Below are 16,935 nucleotides of genomic sequence, written 5' to 3' on the forward strand. Positions count from 1 at the left end.
TAACTAGGTGTCTGTTCTTTTTGCACACCTATCCAACTCTTTCCAACAGAAGCCTAGCCATGAACCAGCGAAAGTGGTGCATGCAAACACACCCCCCATTCCATATTTTCCTATTGGAAAATGCAAATCTTTAGTAAATTGTAATGTTTTATAAAGGAACAAAATGGTGTGGGACTTGTGCAAAATAGCTGTGGTTCTTAATAGCCTGAGAATGACTGAATGGTGTGATAATGCTTGAAAAATTAATAAGTGGCCTTGAGGTCATTTTGTTTACGTTCTAATATAATTTAATTTGTTTACATTCTAATCTAGATTAACTGGTCCTTTATGCTAGTTAGAGAATGCTGAGAGACGCAATTAAACTGTTTTATTAATGCCATTCAAGTGAGAGCCACTTCTGAGGGAGTTTAGAAACCAGATGGTAGGCTCAAATTACAAGAAAGGGTCTATTTGAGAACTCGGATCTACGTATTGTTGCACTTCAACTGGTTTGTGTGCGGACGGGTGGGGTAGCCTTTACAAATGTTTCCTTTACCTTGGTTAACTTAAAGCAATGCCAGGTCTTGAGTTGTTTTGGTACAAGAAGCATTAACGTGTGGCTCTTCTGTCAGAACTTCGTCATCGGACCCCAGTGCGAGGCAACGTATCTCCCCCGACCCCTGCTTCACCAAAACAGGGATCTCCAAAAGGACCAAGCCCAGCGCCTCCAACTCCTGGCTTGCAGAGAGAGATTTCGGCACCGGGCGGACCTCCTGAGAGATCTGTTACATCACCCTTGCAGCCAAATGTGTTACTGAGACATCCCGGGTCCCGTGCCACTCCCGTGCCTGGAATGGGTAAACAGAGCACTTAATGTTGTTTACAGTTTATATTATTTTCTCTGGTTACCAATAAAACAGGCCATTTTCAGACAGTATGGAAATGGCATTTTGTTTGGAAGTAGAGGAGCCGTTATCTGATTAAGCAGGAGTTCCATATTCAATTAGCCATAACTCTTTACAGCTGGCACCTTATGATACTGAAACCTATTGCCTGAGCTCATTTAACTGTTATGGCTTCTTTGTTTAAATGGTAATAAAACTTTGCAGTATTCTGTAGTCAACAATATAGCATACCTTTTTATGTTCTTGGTTTAGTCAAGCCTCCAGACTTAGATAAATCAGGTATATAAGAAAACACTTTTGGAATTCATTCATGCTTCTTACAAAGCCCTGGACATATTTTTTAACTTTCATTGTGACATTTATTCAAATGCTTATTCTAAGCCCTCCCCCCAAAAGTTCACGCTGCAAAGATTAAAACATAAAATATTTAATAACTAAAGAGGTTTTGTATTAGGTAGCAGAGCTTTCTGAAGTAGAAAGCTGATGAACGGGGGACGGGCAGAGTTAACATCAGTTACCTTGTTGAAACATTTTACTTCTAATTTTTATCTGCTGAAACTACTAGCTAAACTCAGAAGCACTTTTTCATTGCTGGATTGATTTTCTGTTTTACAGATGTACTTTTCAGTTCAGTTGTGTATGGGGTGGTAAAAGTCTGTAGTGAGCAAACTCTTAATGAAAAAAATATTCATGTGTGCCCAGTGTGTCATTGTGTGCTTCCTGCTCACTTTCCTTTGCTTCCAAATCTCCTAGGGTTGAAATTACAGGTAGGAGGGTCAGATTCTGAGAGAAGGTCGGAGCTGCAATTTTTACTCAGCTTGTGTCTAATTTGCTGCTTTCCCTTGCATTAAAATGATTACCTATTTGGAATTCCCTCTGCAACCACAAACCCTGGTGTTGTGTTAGGGATGGAGAAAACAAGGGACTTATGACCTTGCAGCAGCCTGATCAATCCTGACCATTGCCATGCTGGTTTAGGTTGAGTTGGAGTTGGAGTCTTGACTTCCAAGGGAGAGCAGGCTACTAGATACAGTGATAAAGTGTACCTCAAGTTACAAACGCTTCAGGTTACAAACTCCGCTAACCTGGAAGAGTTACCTCGAGTTGAGAACTTTGCCCCAGGATGAGAACGCAAATCATGTGCCAGCGACGCAGCAGCAGGAAGGGGCCCCATTAGTGAAAGCATGCCTCTAGTTAAGAACAGTTTCATGTTAAGAACGGACCTCCAGAACGAATTAAGTTTGTAATGAGAGGTACCACTGTACCTTGGTTTTTGAACAGCTTAGTTCTCGAACGTTTTGGCTCCCGGACGCCGTAAACCCGGAAGTGAGTGTTCCGGTTTGCGAACTATTTTTGGAAGCCAAACATCCGACATGGCTTCTAATGAGTGCAGGAAGCTCTTGCAGCCAATCGGAAGCTGCGTCTTGGTTTTTGAACATTTTCGGAAGTCAAACGGACTTCTGGAATGGATTCCATTCAAAAGCCTAGGTACGACTATGATGCATGAGAGGGCCTTACTTCACCCTGAATGACCATATGCAATTTAGAGTGCTCAGTGCAACAGCTGCACGTAAGACTCTCAGGCAACAGGATGGCTGATATATTTCTGTGTAGAATCTCTTCACACCTGTCTCCCAAAGTTCAGAAGGGTGTGCATTATGACTACAGTTTTGTATTAAAATTTTGACCCTGCAGTGCAGGTGTTCACCAATCTCAGGCAAATATGAAGGCTATATAGCTTTTGGGAGGGAAAAAATAGTATTGCACACTTTGACGCAAGATGTTTGGTTCATTATTCATTTTTTAAACCGTAATTAATGGTGGTTACTTATTTTAATTTAGAGTTATTGGCAAATGTGGCAATTTTTAACTGTAACATGTTAATTAAAAAACAAGTGCCCTCTGTTAATTCAGTTCTGTAGCAAACTGTTAAATGTCATGACAAACATGGAAGTTTATTGTTGGTGCAGGAATTTCAGTGTCTCTCAGTGTAGTCTTTCAAGTGCAACTTACTTAGAAGTTCCAAGCAACATGATAGAATATAAAAGTCAAGTTTCTTGCTATGCAGATTTCTTCCTGTCTTGTGAGAAACATCAGCTGAAGTGCATATGACTGCACTTAATTATCTTTAAACTGGAAAAGATAATTCATTTTTTCATTACATTATACTTTGTGGAAGAGAATCAATTTAACATGTATTACCACAGAGCTTCCATATGTCTAAAAATTAATAACCAGCAGGTAGTTGAGAGTTTGCCAAGCTTTGCAGAAATGGCCAGTCTGCCCACAATGATTGCTTTTGATGTTCATATTAATTACTCTTGTCCATATCAGCATGAGGAATAAGATGCGTGGTTTGAGAATTGTTAGTGTGCCAAGTAATTGGAGAGGTTCTTGGGGCACATGGTCTTAGGTTTCAGGCTTCTTTAAGATTAGTGAGGCAGCCCTTTTACCATGGGCCCTATGGTTGTTTTGAACTGAGATTGCCTCCAAAGTGTGCATGCTTAATAATACTGAAAATATTAATATGTGACATTGGATTGTTTTGCATGTAATCCTTTTTTAAAATCAGTTTTATTCCAGCCCAAGGCTCTCTTATTTGTAATGATGTTCCCTTTAAATGTAATTGGTTTAAAGTAATTGTTTAGGTCACGTATTTACTTGTGCAAAATGCGTATATTTTCACATCCAAACCTCCGGGTATAGGGCAGTAAAGTCGTACCTTGGATCCAGAACGCCTTGGTACTCCGACGTTTTGGCTCCCGAATGCCACAAACCTGGAAGTGAGTGTTCCGGTTTGCGAATGTTCTTTGGAACCCAAACATCTTCCGATTGGCTGCAGAGCTTCCTGCAGCCAATCAGTAGCTGTGCTTTGGTTTCTGAATGTTTTGGAAGTTGAACGGGCTTCCAAAATGAATTGTGTTCATCTTCCAAGGTACGACTATATATAAATTCAATTAATAATAATAATAATAATATCTGAAATGCCTGATAATTAGGATAGAACCGAAAGCTTAATGAATGTTGCAGTCTCCAACTCACAATTTGGCACACTTTTAAAAGTAGGGAGAGCAATATGTGGCCACTCCAGTCTTCCATGCTGGCTGGTGTTGATGGTGTCCATCAATACCTGGAGCTTCATATGTCCTACGCTACTGAGAGAATTTGAGCACACAGAATAATATTTTTTGTGGGGGGGGGGAGGGAGAAGGAATATATATATATATAATGTCCAAGTGTTCAAAACTTCCTATACAATATCATGATATAGATAGGAACTGCTGGAATGTCTGTCTTAGGTCTGGTTTGCCCTTAATGCTAGACCATGGTTGATTTAACAAACAACAGCTTAACTGCAAGTTGTCCCATAGGTGATCAAGCAAACCTTAGCTCATTTCTTCAAAGCTTGGTTTGTTTTCTGGCTGCTCTTGCTTTGCACCTTTGGTGAGCAATGAGGGCGAGGTGGTCCAACGAACCATGGTTAAGCAAAGGTGCTCTCACATAATGCCACATCATTTAAGGGTTTGTAAGCCAACAACGAGGGACGTGGGTGGTGCTGTGGGTTAAACCACAGAGCCTAGGGCTTGCCGATCAGAGGGTTGGCGGTTTGAATCCCCACGACAGGGTGAGCTCCCGTTGCTCGGTCCCTGCTCCTGCAACCTAACAGTTTGAAAGCACGTCAAAGTGCAAGTAGATAAATAGGTACCGCTCTGGCGGGAAGGTAAATGGCATTTCCGTGTGCTGCTCTGGTTCGCCAGAAGTGGTTTAGTCATGCTGGCCACATGACCTGGAAGCTATACGCCGGCTCCCTCAGCCAATGAAGCGAGATGAGCGTTGCAACCCCAGAGTCGGCCACGACTGGACCATTAGGTCAGGGATCCCTTTACCTTTACCTTTAAGCCAACAACAAACCATGGCTTCATGCTGTAATTTGTTGGCAGTAAGCAAAACTATAGTTAAGATGCTGTGTAGCAGGGTTCACACATTGCAAAACGGTGGTTTATGTGAATCAGGCCATAATGATTGAAGGCAGAGAGCCTTCTCTCCTCCCTGTGTGTTTCAGGGACCTCTCTATACAACCATTATGTGCCCTCCATGCCAGGTAGTTTAGGCTGAGAGAGTAGCTAGCCTTAAGGCCACCCATTGAGCTTCATGATGAATATGGATTTGAAGCTTGGTTTGCCTGGTTCTAGTCAACATTCCAACCACTGCCCCGTGCTAGTTTTCTATTGCAATAAGAACATCAAAAAGTAATACAATAGTCTCAACAGTGTTCATGCCCCTATAAAAAGTGTAGGTTGCAATCCTATACAAACTTACCTGGGAGTAAGTTGCATTGAATTCTGTGGGACTTACTTGTGAGTAGACGTGTATAGGCTTGTGCTGTTAATCTGTGCTCAGTGTAGATAGACACTTGGTTTTGTCTCAAATATCAAATCTAAAATTTGACTAAGGTCCTAAATAGAGGTTAAAAAGTAGGTTTTGCCTGCTCCGTGGTTGGGTTGGAGGGAACCAAAGCACAGGCTATAGATTGCTAAGTGACAAATCCAGTATGTTTCAGGGAATGTGTTTATCAGGCAGACCTGAGAGAGTGAGGCATACTTCATTCAGGGGAAAGAAGCTTCAGGGCAATATCATTGCTGTAAACAGCTATCAAGGAAGGCAAAAAACCTTCCAAATATGTCTTCACAGAAGGTGGCAATTTCCCTGTTACATGTGGTATTTTCATTCGCAAGAAAAATAACCCTGAGGAACTGACATAAGGAATTAAATATGATAATGGGGTTGAAATGCACAGGAATATATTGCCAATTTCTAATACATGTTAGGGTGCTTTTATTCCATTTTGTAACATACAAAACTGGAAGCAAATGTCCTTATTCCTGTTTAATAAGTCAGTAGGTTGCTATCAATCCCATTTTGGTCTTCCAGGTCTTCATCCTCCAGGACCTCCGTTGGCAAGACCTATCCTTCCTCGAGAAAGGGGAGCATTGGATAGAATTGTTGAATACTTAGTTGGAGATGGTCCACAGAACAGGTTAAACGTTACTTATTATCTTCAATTCTGAAGTTATAACTCTGAGTTGCTTCTCCTGCGGTTTCTTCTTTGCATCACTCTGGTAACTGCGGAAACCCAAACCCAGATGGGAGGAGCCCACACTATGGCTTTTCCTCTTGGTAGCATTGCTCCTTCCAGAAAGAGGGGCTTGTAATAAATGTGACGCGAAAAGGAGCGCTTACCATGCAATCCTATACATGTCTACTTAGAATTAAGCCCCACCAGGTTCAGTGGAACTTACTTCCATGTGAGCAAGTATAGGATTGTAGTCATACTGTAGCTTTCTGATAACTTATGTGAACTCTTCTGCTGGAGCAGTCGCTGCTCAGAGAATCTTAATCACCCCACTTTTAATTGGCTGTCAATTAAAGCGCCTTTCTGACAGTTCTTGGAATAAAATCAGTTACATAAAGCATTGTTTTACTGGAGGAATTAGTTGTAGCTGCTATTATCATTCACCCAACCTTTACCCTCAGGTCCCAGGGTGGGTTAAAACATTTAAAAAACAATATTAAAAACTGCTTAAAACAAATCACAAAAATAAGGCGGATCCTAAAAATATGCACCTCGGGTGTCAAAAGCCAGGTTAATGTCTTCAGCATTCTCCAGAAGCTGTACCACGAAGGTACCAGATGTACCTTTGTAGGGAGGGGATTTTACAGCTTAGGGGCCACTACTGAGAATGCCTTTCCTGGGCCACAACCACCCTTCTCTAAGGGTGAAGGAACTACCAAGAGGGCCCTCACTGCCAATTGCAGCACCTGAGACAGTCTGTGGGGAAGGAGGTGGTCTTTCAGATATTTAAGTCCTAAGTTGTTTAGGGCTTTTCAGATATTCTGCCTCCTATTTTTTCTTCTTCGATTACTTTGCCTCGTTTTGAATTTTACCAACTTTACCTAGCTGTAATTTGAATTCAAATTGATGGTGCTTTAAACCAAATAGCCAAAATCTTTTGAGTCTGAAGTGGCCGAGTCACAGTGTAGTTAAAAATACTCAGTTGGCAGCTTTTAAATTTGCAGTAATGTGGTATGTTTGTGAAAATAAATTTATAATAGGGTTACGCTATCAGATGCCTGCCTGCAGAGTAAACACATTGTGGGGGTGCAGAGAGGAAGCCTGGGCTCCCCTTTTCTGATGTTGCACCGGGCATGTGGGCAAGACTGCAGGACATCATGTCCAAAGGGGCATTAGCAGTCCACTTCCCCGCTCCATGCATTTAAACTGTGTGTGGGAGGTGTATATGTGTAAAAGGGCTTGTGCCATTTTAATTCTGAGTTTCATGCCCCCTTTCTAGTGTGCAAGTCCTTTTGAAGTGATCCAGTATAGTACAACTAAATTATATTAATGACTAAAATTAAGTGGCTAAACCAATGTTTTTAACCTCTGATCTCATCTTTTTTAGATATGCACTTATATGCCAACAGTGTTCCTCGCATAATGGAATGGCTTTGAAGGAGGAATTTGAATATATCGGTAAGAACAAATGCATATATTCTGCTTCTTGAAAAAGCCTCCTGTCTCCCTGGCCACCATTGTCCGTTCAGGCATTTACAGAATGTAATATATTGGTTCTTGCTTAACTCTGTATTGGAGTGTGTCCTAAAAGTGCCAGAGCCATTAAAATCTATAAGCTTAAGTACTCATAACTCTTTTTTTGTATTCAGTTTTGTGTACTTATAATATGCTATGGTATTCATTTGTGTGTACCGTTTAGAATCCATTATCCTTAAAAAAAAAGTTCTGTAGTATGCAGGTCAAGGAACATGTGTGCAAAAGTGAGCTGTAGAAATAAGCTGCTTTCTCTGCATGCTTTCGAGATTGCACTTGGCTAGGAAACTGCACCCTAATAGGTTTTTGTTTTTGTTTTTAAATCTGGGTCCTCACTTTACCAGAACTTCAACAAAATTTATCGTAACAGAGAAACCTGTGGGAGACATTGGAGATGAAGTGGGAACAAACTCCGGGGGCTATTCTTGAGTTTTACGGCTGACAATAACTTAAGACTGGCACAGCTCTTCATTGAACACAGATGTTTATTTTGCCGCCTCTCGGCAAACAAAAATCAATCTGCCAGTAATGTGAGAGAAATTATCTCAAGACATTTGGGCATGACTCTGAGAGGCAGCTTAACCCATTCATTTCATGTGATCTTGTATTATCAGAGGGCTAATACATTTACTGCCCAAGCCCTGTATTATGCATGTGTGGTCAAAGTTTGGTTTAATCTCTCCTGAATGGCTCTCCCCTCCCCACCGCCCCCAGCTAAATTGATCTCGATTCATGAGGCAGTAGCCATACTGCATATAAATAGCAGAAAGTTTATACTGGATACGTAGCCTAAATTTTATAGGCTGTTGTTTGCCTGAGTGTTGTGACACTTTGATTTGTGTCTGCATGAGGGTGAGAGCTTTTGAGCTCTTTTCCAGAAGTATACAGTGGGATGCCTCTTTCTCTCTCCCTTCCCTCTCCGGTTGCTATGTAAACTGTTACACCTGCCTATAGAAACCCACAATGTGCATTCTTGGAAACGGATTGCAATTTTTGTAACACCAGTGACTTTGATCCTTAAATTTGCCTGTTCAAAATCTGCATGCATAGATTGCCCCCCCATTCATACACGCACTAAACGACCTGCAAAGAAAACAAAATGGGATCATGTCTCTCTGTTGAAGTGGTGATTCTTCAGACTTCAGCCAACGGCATAGGGTTGGCAAGGAAGAAAGCAGTTTTTCTGAATATTTTCTCTTTCAGAATACAAACTCTCAACTGACTTGAGTCAGTTACAAAGAGTGATGCAAAACATTTGAGTAAGAACCAATTTCTCATTCCCGTTTTTGAATGTTCACTTAAAAGTCAAGGGTCGTATCCAACACTGCTGTCCTGCTCAGTGGAACCTCTCCTCTTCTGCAATCCCCAACATGTCTTCAAAATCTGCCCCAGAGAGCTGGAGGACTCCTGGAGCATTTGTGGGGGGCGGGGTAGCAGCATGGGGAGAGGAAGGGAAAGTTCTGTTGCACAAGCAGAATTATGCTCACACAACATTGGATACAACCCACGAAATGCAAGTTAGAGAGGTCACGCCTTTCACTTTTTGCACTTCTGCCCATAGTTGAAATATAGTTAAAATGGATTGATGCACTTGTCCTGTGAAGCTTTCACTGCTTAAGACCTAGGCTCCCAAACTCAGGGGAACACCCTGTCATGCAGGGTTGCTATCCGTCTCTCCCCCCCCCCCCCCTGATTTTTAGCACGGCATTCTTCCCAAATTTGTGGATCGAGGTAAGCAAGGAACAAGCAGTGGTGTTGACCTGCAAGGAACAGGTGATAGTTGCTGTTGCCAAAGGAGCCACAAACCAAGCACCAGGTGTTTGGGCCTATCCCTCTGCCCTCCACCCCTCTTCAGTGTTGTTGTTACGTCCCAAAGCATATCCACCCTCACCAGCACTCCCTATTACACAACTTCCACATGGTGAAATAAATTACAGCTGCAGCAGCCTGTATGTTTTCCTCCCTGTACCTTTCACCATGGCTGGAGCCAGTGGGAGGCAGAAGTGAGGAGTACTACTGATAAAAATGTGAGGATAAAATAGGAGATTAACCATGTACACTGCCTTGAGCTCCTTGTAGGAAAGGAAGGCTGCAGAAGTTGCAATAATAAATAAGAGAAATGTTGCCTTAAACGTATAGCTTCTCCAGTCTTTTTTGCCTCCTATGCATTAATTTAATGTGAAAGAAAAGAACATGCACATAGAATTTTGAACAGAAGACCCAAATTATAACCCTCCTAGTGGTGCAGCAATGGAACGTCTGACACTTTTGGAAAGCTAAGCAGGTTCCCAGATGGTTTCAAATTGGACGGGGGTCTGTGCGTTGAGACTCCTGCATTGCAGGGGGTTGGACTAGATGACCCTTGGGGTTCCTTCCAACTCTTATGTTTCTTTGATTTTTGAAAAACCAGAAATTTCAAATCCGAGAAAAGACTTGCCCTACTGTAAGAAAGCAACTCTTCTTTGTTGTCATTGATAATGGGAGAAGGTGAGAGTGTGCAGTGCCGCTTCTACAAAAATCAGTTTGCGGTTCTTCCTTTCCAAGTTAATGCTTCAGAGTCTTGCAGCCATTGCACTGTTAGCACATTACGGTTCAGTGAGCTAACTGGATACACTTGTATTAAACTTTTGTGCAGCATTTAGGTGTGCCTACTGCTTCTTCCTGAATCCTGCAAGAAAAACAAGACCTCAAGCTCCACGACTTCCAGATTTCAGTGCTGAAAAGAAGCAGCCTACAGAGGTACAGAACACGACTGAAGCGCTGCAGTCGGAGGAAGAAAAGTTAGAAGAGAATCAAATGGCTGAAGGTGTGCATTAAGTCCTCTACATTTGCCAGAAAATGTAATTAGGCCGATTGGATTTGAAGCATTTTGCTTTTCCTTGCAGTGCTGTTTATTCAATCTTGCCAGTGGATGTTTGCTATATATGACAGAAAGAGTGTTGCTCATAGTCAAAAGCAACCACGATACTATATCTCACGTGCAGAAAATCTTTTTTTATCTTAATTTCCTAAGAATAGGATGATCTTGGGTCATCCTGTGGTATATTTTGCCTTGCTGGTTTTTCAGAGTTGGCTGCCAAGGATGTTTTTAGCCAGTCCTGCCCCCCCAGCTTTAGTAGAATCCAAACTTAATTCAGTTTCTTTTTGTAAAATAGATTCTTTCCATCCTATCTAGCAAGACTATCAGTCTCTTAAATTTTCTTTGTTTACAAAGCCCTTGTTCTTCTACTTTTGGGGTTTTTTATAGTATCAATATTAGCATTTACACTGTGTAATTAAAGGATTTGGATCACAGAATGGTTAGATTTCATTGTTTTCCCCAGGTCATTGGGTTGAGGTGGGGTTTAAGTTCCTGCCTTTGTTCGTTAAGCTGGTTTTGCTGTTTTCCCCAGGGCAGGAAAATCTAGTAAAACTGACTTGGCTTTTTTTAAAAAATAAAATAAAATAATGGGTAGTTCAAAGACAAATTGTCAACTTTAATTTAAGAAAGTTCCTTTTGAGATGGTTTATAGGCTTGAAAATACAGTAAGCATCTTGTGTTCAGCTAACAAGAGCATGCCACATTCTAAGAATGTAGCTTAGACTATCACTCTGTATTTATTTCCTTAAAAGTATTTTGTTATAAGTAAAAGTATCTTTTTGTAGGTGGCTCTAAACAGAGAAGTTTCTTGAGAGCATATCCAGAAATGATCACACCACCAAGTGCTCTTAGATGAACAAATATGGCATGTAATGCCCATGCATGACAAGGTTTATGGTGGAAAACCTTTGTAACCTTCTACAATTTGATGCAAACTGTTATCAATTTCCCTTTTATTTTTATAACCCTTTCTGCCTGGTAACAGGTCTCCAAGGCTACCCATAATAAAAGAAAGCAAAATAAAGCACAGTGTATCCGGATTTTACCTTCCATGAACAAAAGAGCAATCTTAATAGAGGGATCTGACTAGGAGAAGTGGGGAGGAGGCTGATGTTTGCCAACTTCCCCCCTCCCCCTGCAACACCTCATCCCACCCTCTTCCAGAGAATCCCCCAGACCCCAAAAGTAGATTTTTAGGGGGCACAAAAGGATGTGGGAAAGGGGAGGAATCAAAATTCCCTTCCCACCTCAGCCCTGTATGACACAGCCCACCATTTATTGTATACTGTCCTGATGTCTTCAGAGAGGCCTCAGAGATGTCTTCAGAGAGGCTTCTCAAGGCCTACAGAGGGGAGGAGGGAAAGGAAGGATCAGTTGTGTGAACCTGACATTCCACAAGCTGCTATTTTCCTCAGAAATTAATCACATGATCAGTGTAATCAAACTTCGTGTCTCATGCAGACCCTTTAGAAGAAGCCACCCAACTTACTGAGACAAACCAGGAAGATGACCAAGCTTTGACTGTTGAAGACCAAAGCCGTGACGTAGTTGGGGTAGCGGCTGAAGAGCAACCAGGAAGCGAAGCCAAAACCGCCACCACAAACTCCGAGTTTGCTGTTCCAGCTTCCCAACGACAAGAACCACTAGCAGAAGAATAAAGTGCCTAATTATTTTTAGCTACGCTCTTTCAGCTGTTACTTTCCCCCCCCCCCCCAGGTGGATTGCTTTCAAAAGCTGCAATGTCGCCACTCTCATGAGCTCAGACTGCCACTGTATGTTGAAGCTAAGTGTACTACGAGGTATTTTGTTGCAAGAGTGTGGGCAAGTTAAAGCACTTCAGAATGTGCCAGTTAGCTGAAGTCAAACCCAAGCACAGCTTCCTTTTTTTGTTTTGCATACTTTCTAAAAAGACAACCTAAAAATGCCTAAATGGAGTATTTTACATACAAGTGATTTAAAATATAGTATTATTTGGTTATTGAACAAAGAGTGCTATAAATAACTAAAATGATGTGTAATTCTTGGTTTAGTAAACTTAGGGGTTTTTTGGGGGGGGGTGTTAATATTTAGGTATTGAATGAATTTTGAATATCTAGATGTTTACAGGAGAAATGGTGCTTAGGTATTTATCATAAGCAGTACGAAAGTGTCAATACAACTAAAACTTAGTCACTCCTAACCCTTTTTTATTTTCCTTTGAGAGAAAGCAAGTTGTTAAAGGGTTGTCCAAAGTATGATATATCCTTTAGGGGCTATATACACAGATGAGCTAACAGCATGTGAAATAGAAAGCTAGTTTGTGTTTACATAAAGCGTAGGAATATCCGCACTTGACTGTACTTGAATACTGCGCATTATTTATACCTGTACAATAATGACTATAAAAGTGAATTTTGTGTATTTTGTTAAAGGAAAATAAAGACTGTAGCATTATGTACTTGTTTTGCATGTTCTTTTAAGCTTTAGACAGTCCAGATTCATGTACATGTTACTATTTCTATATAAGCATTTACTTTGATTTCTCTTTCTGAGTACTGGATTATTTCTTTGGCACTTAACCAGACCTCTTCAGGCTTGGTGAACCTTTCAAGCTTGGTGGTTTTCACAACGTCTGAGAACTGGTCAGTGCATCAGCAGACTTCATTATGAACACATGCCTGGAGAATAGGCCGACAGCACATAATGGTGTTATGTAAATCTAAGAAGGTCTCTGTCCAGTCAGTGCCAGGTGTAAATCATTCGAGTTTCTTAATAAGAAGAACAGAATATAAGTATAATGAATAAGTAGTGTGCTTGACTCTCAAAATATGAAGGAAAACTTGCTCCTTCAGACTTCATCTGGCACATGTGCTGAAGACTGTAGACAGAATTGCCAGGGGCAATTTCAGACTAGAGCAGGTATCCAGGCATGCTAGTTTGCTTGGTGTCCCACCTTCAAATGATATGCAAACCAGTTCCTGTCATTGAGCAACATCAAAGATGCTATCTCCTTTTTTCTTTTCTCACTAAAGCGTGAGTTCTACTGGACTCATAACTCATTGGAAGACTTCTGCCTAGCAATATGTGTGTTTCAGTCAGCTTGGCTTCCTTCCAGCAGTAGCTCCTCCACTTCAGACCATGTGCTCTAGCAGAGAACATGGCCACACCCACAAACAAACTCACAATCAAGCTTCCACATAGTCCAGACAGGCAAGCGGCCTTAATCCAAAAGACACAAACTCACTCTTTTCAGTCTCTTTCACCAAGATCCTGCCAACGCCCCTGTTTACGAGTCCTTTTCATGAGCTCCCAGGGACACAGTTGGCTTTAAATAGTCAGGGATTATGGGAATTGTAGTTCCAGCAAAATCTGGAGGGTACCAGGTTCCTTACCCCTGTGCTTGGGGCTCTGGTCTGGGCTGTTGCCTCTTACTGCTTTGCCCCATTGGAGGTCCTGCGGCGAGGGGGATACTGCTCCTTAAAAAATTCTGCCCTGTGTAGCTGCCAAGGGGGTAACCCCAGCTCTTGTTGCACACTAGTGCAGGTTACAAACTTCAGTTAGAAGCCAATGGCTTGGAACAAACTCTGACTGATGCTTCTTCTCAGCATAAGCCATCCAAGGAAAGTATCACATGTTTTAAAGGTTTTATGTATTTACTAAAACAAAAAACAAAGCCCACCAAATCAGTTGGGGTTCTGCACCCTTGAGAAAGTGGAGCACAGCTGAAGACAGCTGCCTAATTGGTCTTATGAAAATGGTCATTTGATCTTAGACAAAAGGCCCAGAAGTGATGATTTGCTGAAAATGGTAATAATAATAATAGTAACAGTCACATAAAATAGGGGAAGAAAACTGATTCTTGGACTGTAAGGTCTCTAAACAAGAGCTATGTCACATATTTTATGTGCATCTGTTCAAGCAAAATACGAAATAAAAAGAGAAATCGTCATAATAGTATAAGTAGCAAGGAATCCCTGTAAGATTCATGCAATTATCTGAACTACAAACCCCTGTTTTTCCATCTTTACAGAATGCATAGTAGCAGAAACACCAAAGTAATAAATTATTATAGTGGTTAGACTCCAATTTATAATATTACTAAAGGACAACTGTTTAGGGATGTACTAAATATTTGCCAGTTTCAATTTTTGGGTGAAAAACCAGCAATTTCAAGGATGTGTATAGAAATGTGAAAAACACTTTGTGTTAAATAATTACTTCTGTACATTGTTTTTCCTTCCCATTGTTTTGCCATACTTTTTTTGAAAAAGAAAAATAAGAAATCTAATTGAAGCTTTCCCCCTACCATAGGCCTAAATGAACAGAAGCTAACATGGGGCAATTAAAAGAGGCTATTCAAGGGGCAATAGAAGCCCTTCATCATTAAGAGGAAGCAATAAAATGAGAAGGACCCATAAACAGGAAACTTTTAGTTAATGACACAGAAACTGAAAAAAACACTCAGCAGTGCTTTTTCTGTTCAGCAACGCTGAACTGCAGTAATTTAGCAACATTGTCCAGATTTTCCTCCAAAGCGAGTATGCAAACAACAGATGGCAAATCCAGTGAAAAATGCTAGTGTTGGGAGCAACCTAGTGCCAACTCACTTTGCTTGGTTCTAGAGAGATTGACCAAGCAGAAGTTTCGTCTCTTTGCTTAGATCCCTCTTTATATCCTCTAAAAGGAACTGGAAACTTTCCACTTACTGAGAAGGTATATTTACTAAAGCTTTGGTATGTGTGGTTATGTTTACAGTCTAGATCAAACATTCTTCAACCTGGTCAAAACACCTAGGGGGTACTAGATAAGAGAAGGCTGTAGATAGATGTACAGTACATTTGGGGAAGGCGCAGATGTTATCCAAATGCTCATTTGGACAGTGAAAAAGATGGGTGCAAATTTCTTCCTAAAGGCTGGTTCTCATGTTGAGATGTGTCAATGAATAGTTCAAGTTCCAAATGCTGTAATAGTAGTAGTAGTAGTAGTAGTAATAATAATAATAATAATTTTATTTATACCTCGCCCTCCCCAGCCATGACCGGGCTCAGGGCGGCTAACACCAGTTATAAAAACAATGGATTAAAATACAACTTAAAACAAGATTAAAATACAGCATTAAAATGCAGTCTCATTTCAGTAGAAACTCAAAAACTTTTTGGGGGATGAAAACGTCAAATCTTCGCCAAAGCCAACTATCCAAACTGGTCCTACGTGGGCCAGAAAAAAGCCAGGGAAGTCCCCAAATAGGAGTTCCATCACAGAAGGAAAAAGGAAAGAGGGGAAGGGGATCAAGTTGATTCCAAGCCAAAGGCCAGGCGGAACAAATCAACTACGGCAGTCAAGCATTTCATAAGCCGGCCATGAAGCTCATAGGTGACGTTGGGCCAGTCACTGCTTCTTAGGGGCTGTTGCTCCTTGGACACAGGTGGGAAATAAATGCAATAATGCAATAAATAAATAAAAGAACTGACTCACTATTTGCTTTGAAGTCACAGCAGCCACTATGGAGAAATTGTTTCAACGCTCTGGATTGAAATATACCCTGTGGATACAGCTTAATACAGCTTAATCTGTAAAATAAAAGATTTTCCAAGTCTGTCTTGATGCCAAGTGAATGGCTGCATACAAGACTTAACATCTGTATATGTATTTGTCCTGGAAGACAACACTTCATGCTTGGTAATTGTTTTAAAATTTTGTAATAAAAAAGGGGGGAGGGAAGAAATTGGAGCCTTAATATCATCTGGCGGGTCACTGTTTAGCCATCTCTCCTCCAGGCAAAGGAAACTAGAAGTTCCATTGTTTTTGTAATGAGAGAATTCATTACTTCTCCCATTAAAGTCAATTATTCTTGAAAGGGTTTATATTGAGCTGGATCATCTTTGTGTTTGAAAGGCGGCATTTTTATTTCCAAAGGATTTGTAGCTGAAGTTCAGTGGGACTGCTGGAGTCATTGTAAGATCCTTATACCATGCAAAGGTTGGTATTTGTTCTATGCTGGTTTATTTTGGGCTAAGCTGCAGAAGAGCCCCGAGATGAGATCTCCTGTTAAAAGTCCTAATGCTACATGATACCCTCGTGCCTGTGTTGCTGTCATTCTAACTAGTTCTTTAGCAATGCATAAATCACTTCTGGATGCTTCTGGCATGTTCTTGCCTTTCAGAGCAGTAGATAAAGCCAGGATCCCACAAAACAAAGCTGATCTAACATGCAGCTGCAGTGCAGTGGAAACTTAAGTTTTTGTGAAGCTGGGGGTTTAGAAAAGGAGTTAACTTTTCTTTTTAGAAAAAGGGTTGAGGAAAGAAAGAACTTCATCTCAATTCTTCAAAACCTATACAAATAGTATATTTAATAAAATGTGAGGAGCAGGGCCAGATTTAGGTTTGATGAGGCCCTGAGCTACTGAAGGTACTGGGGCCCTTTCTATGTCCAGCTGTCCTTTGTCAACAAGAAATTGTCGCTGTTTTTTGTGTTGAATATATGCTATATGGTAATTTATGGACCTAATAGGTATCTAAAGCCTTTTGCACATAACAAAATACGTATTTTATCAAAGTAATTGTTGAACTGAAATACAATTAAGAAGAAGTATATTAATAGTGAAT

General features: G+C 40.8%; 1 protein-coding gene across 4 annotated transcripts in view; it reads left to right on the forward strand.

The window, feature by feature from the left end:
• LNPK (lunapark, ER junction formation factor) overlaps positions 1 to 12,784 on the forward strand; it is a 41,019-nt gene extending 28,235 nt beyond the window's left edge. For all 4 annotated transcript variants that reach the window (XM_083712061.1, XM_083712063.1, XM_083712062.1 and 1 more), the window contains 5 exons: positions 612 to 836; positions 5,817 to 5,922; positions 7,346 to 7,416; positions 10,127 to 10,297; positions 11,813 to 12,784. In XM_083712061.1, the coding sequence (XP_083568187.1) occupies positions 612 to 836; positions 5,817 to 5,922; positions 7,346 to 7,416; positions 10,127 to 10,297; positions 11,813 to 12,009 (770 nt within the window). In that variant the 3' untranslated portion in view covers positions 12,010 to 12,784. The remainder of the gene's footprint in view (positions 1 to 611; positions 837 to 5,816; positions 5,923 to 7,345; positions 7,417 to 10,126; positions 10,298 to 11,812) is intronic.
• The last annotated feature ends 4,151 nt before the right edge of the window (positions 12,785 to 16,935 follow it).

This window comes from Podarcis gaigeae (genome assembly GCF_964106915.1).
Source record: "Podarcis gaigeae genome assembly, chromosome: 1".
NCBI classification, from domain to species: Eukaryota; Metazoa; Chordata; class Lepidosauria; order Squamata; family Lacertidae; genus Podarcis; species Podarcis gaigeae.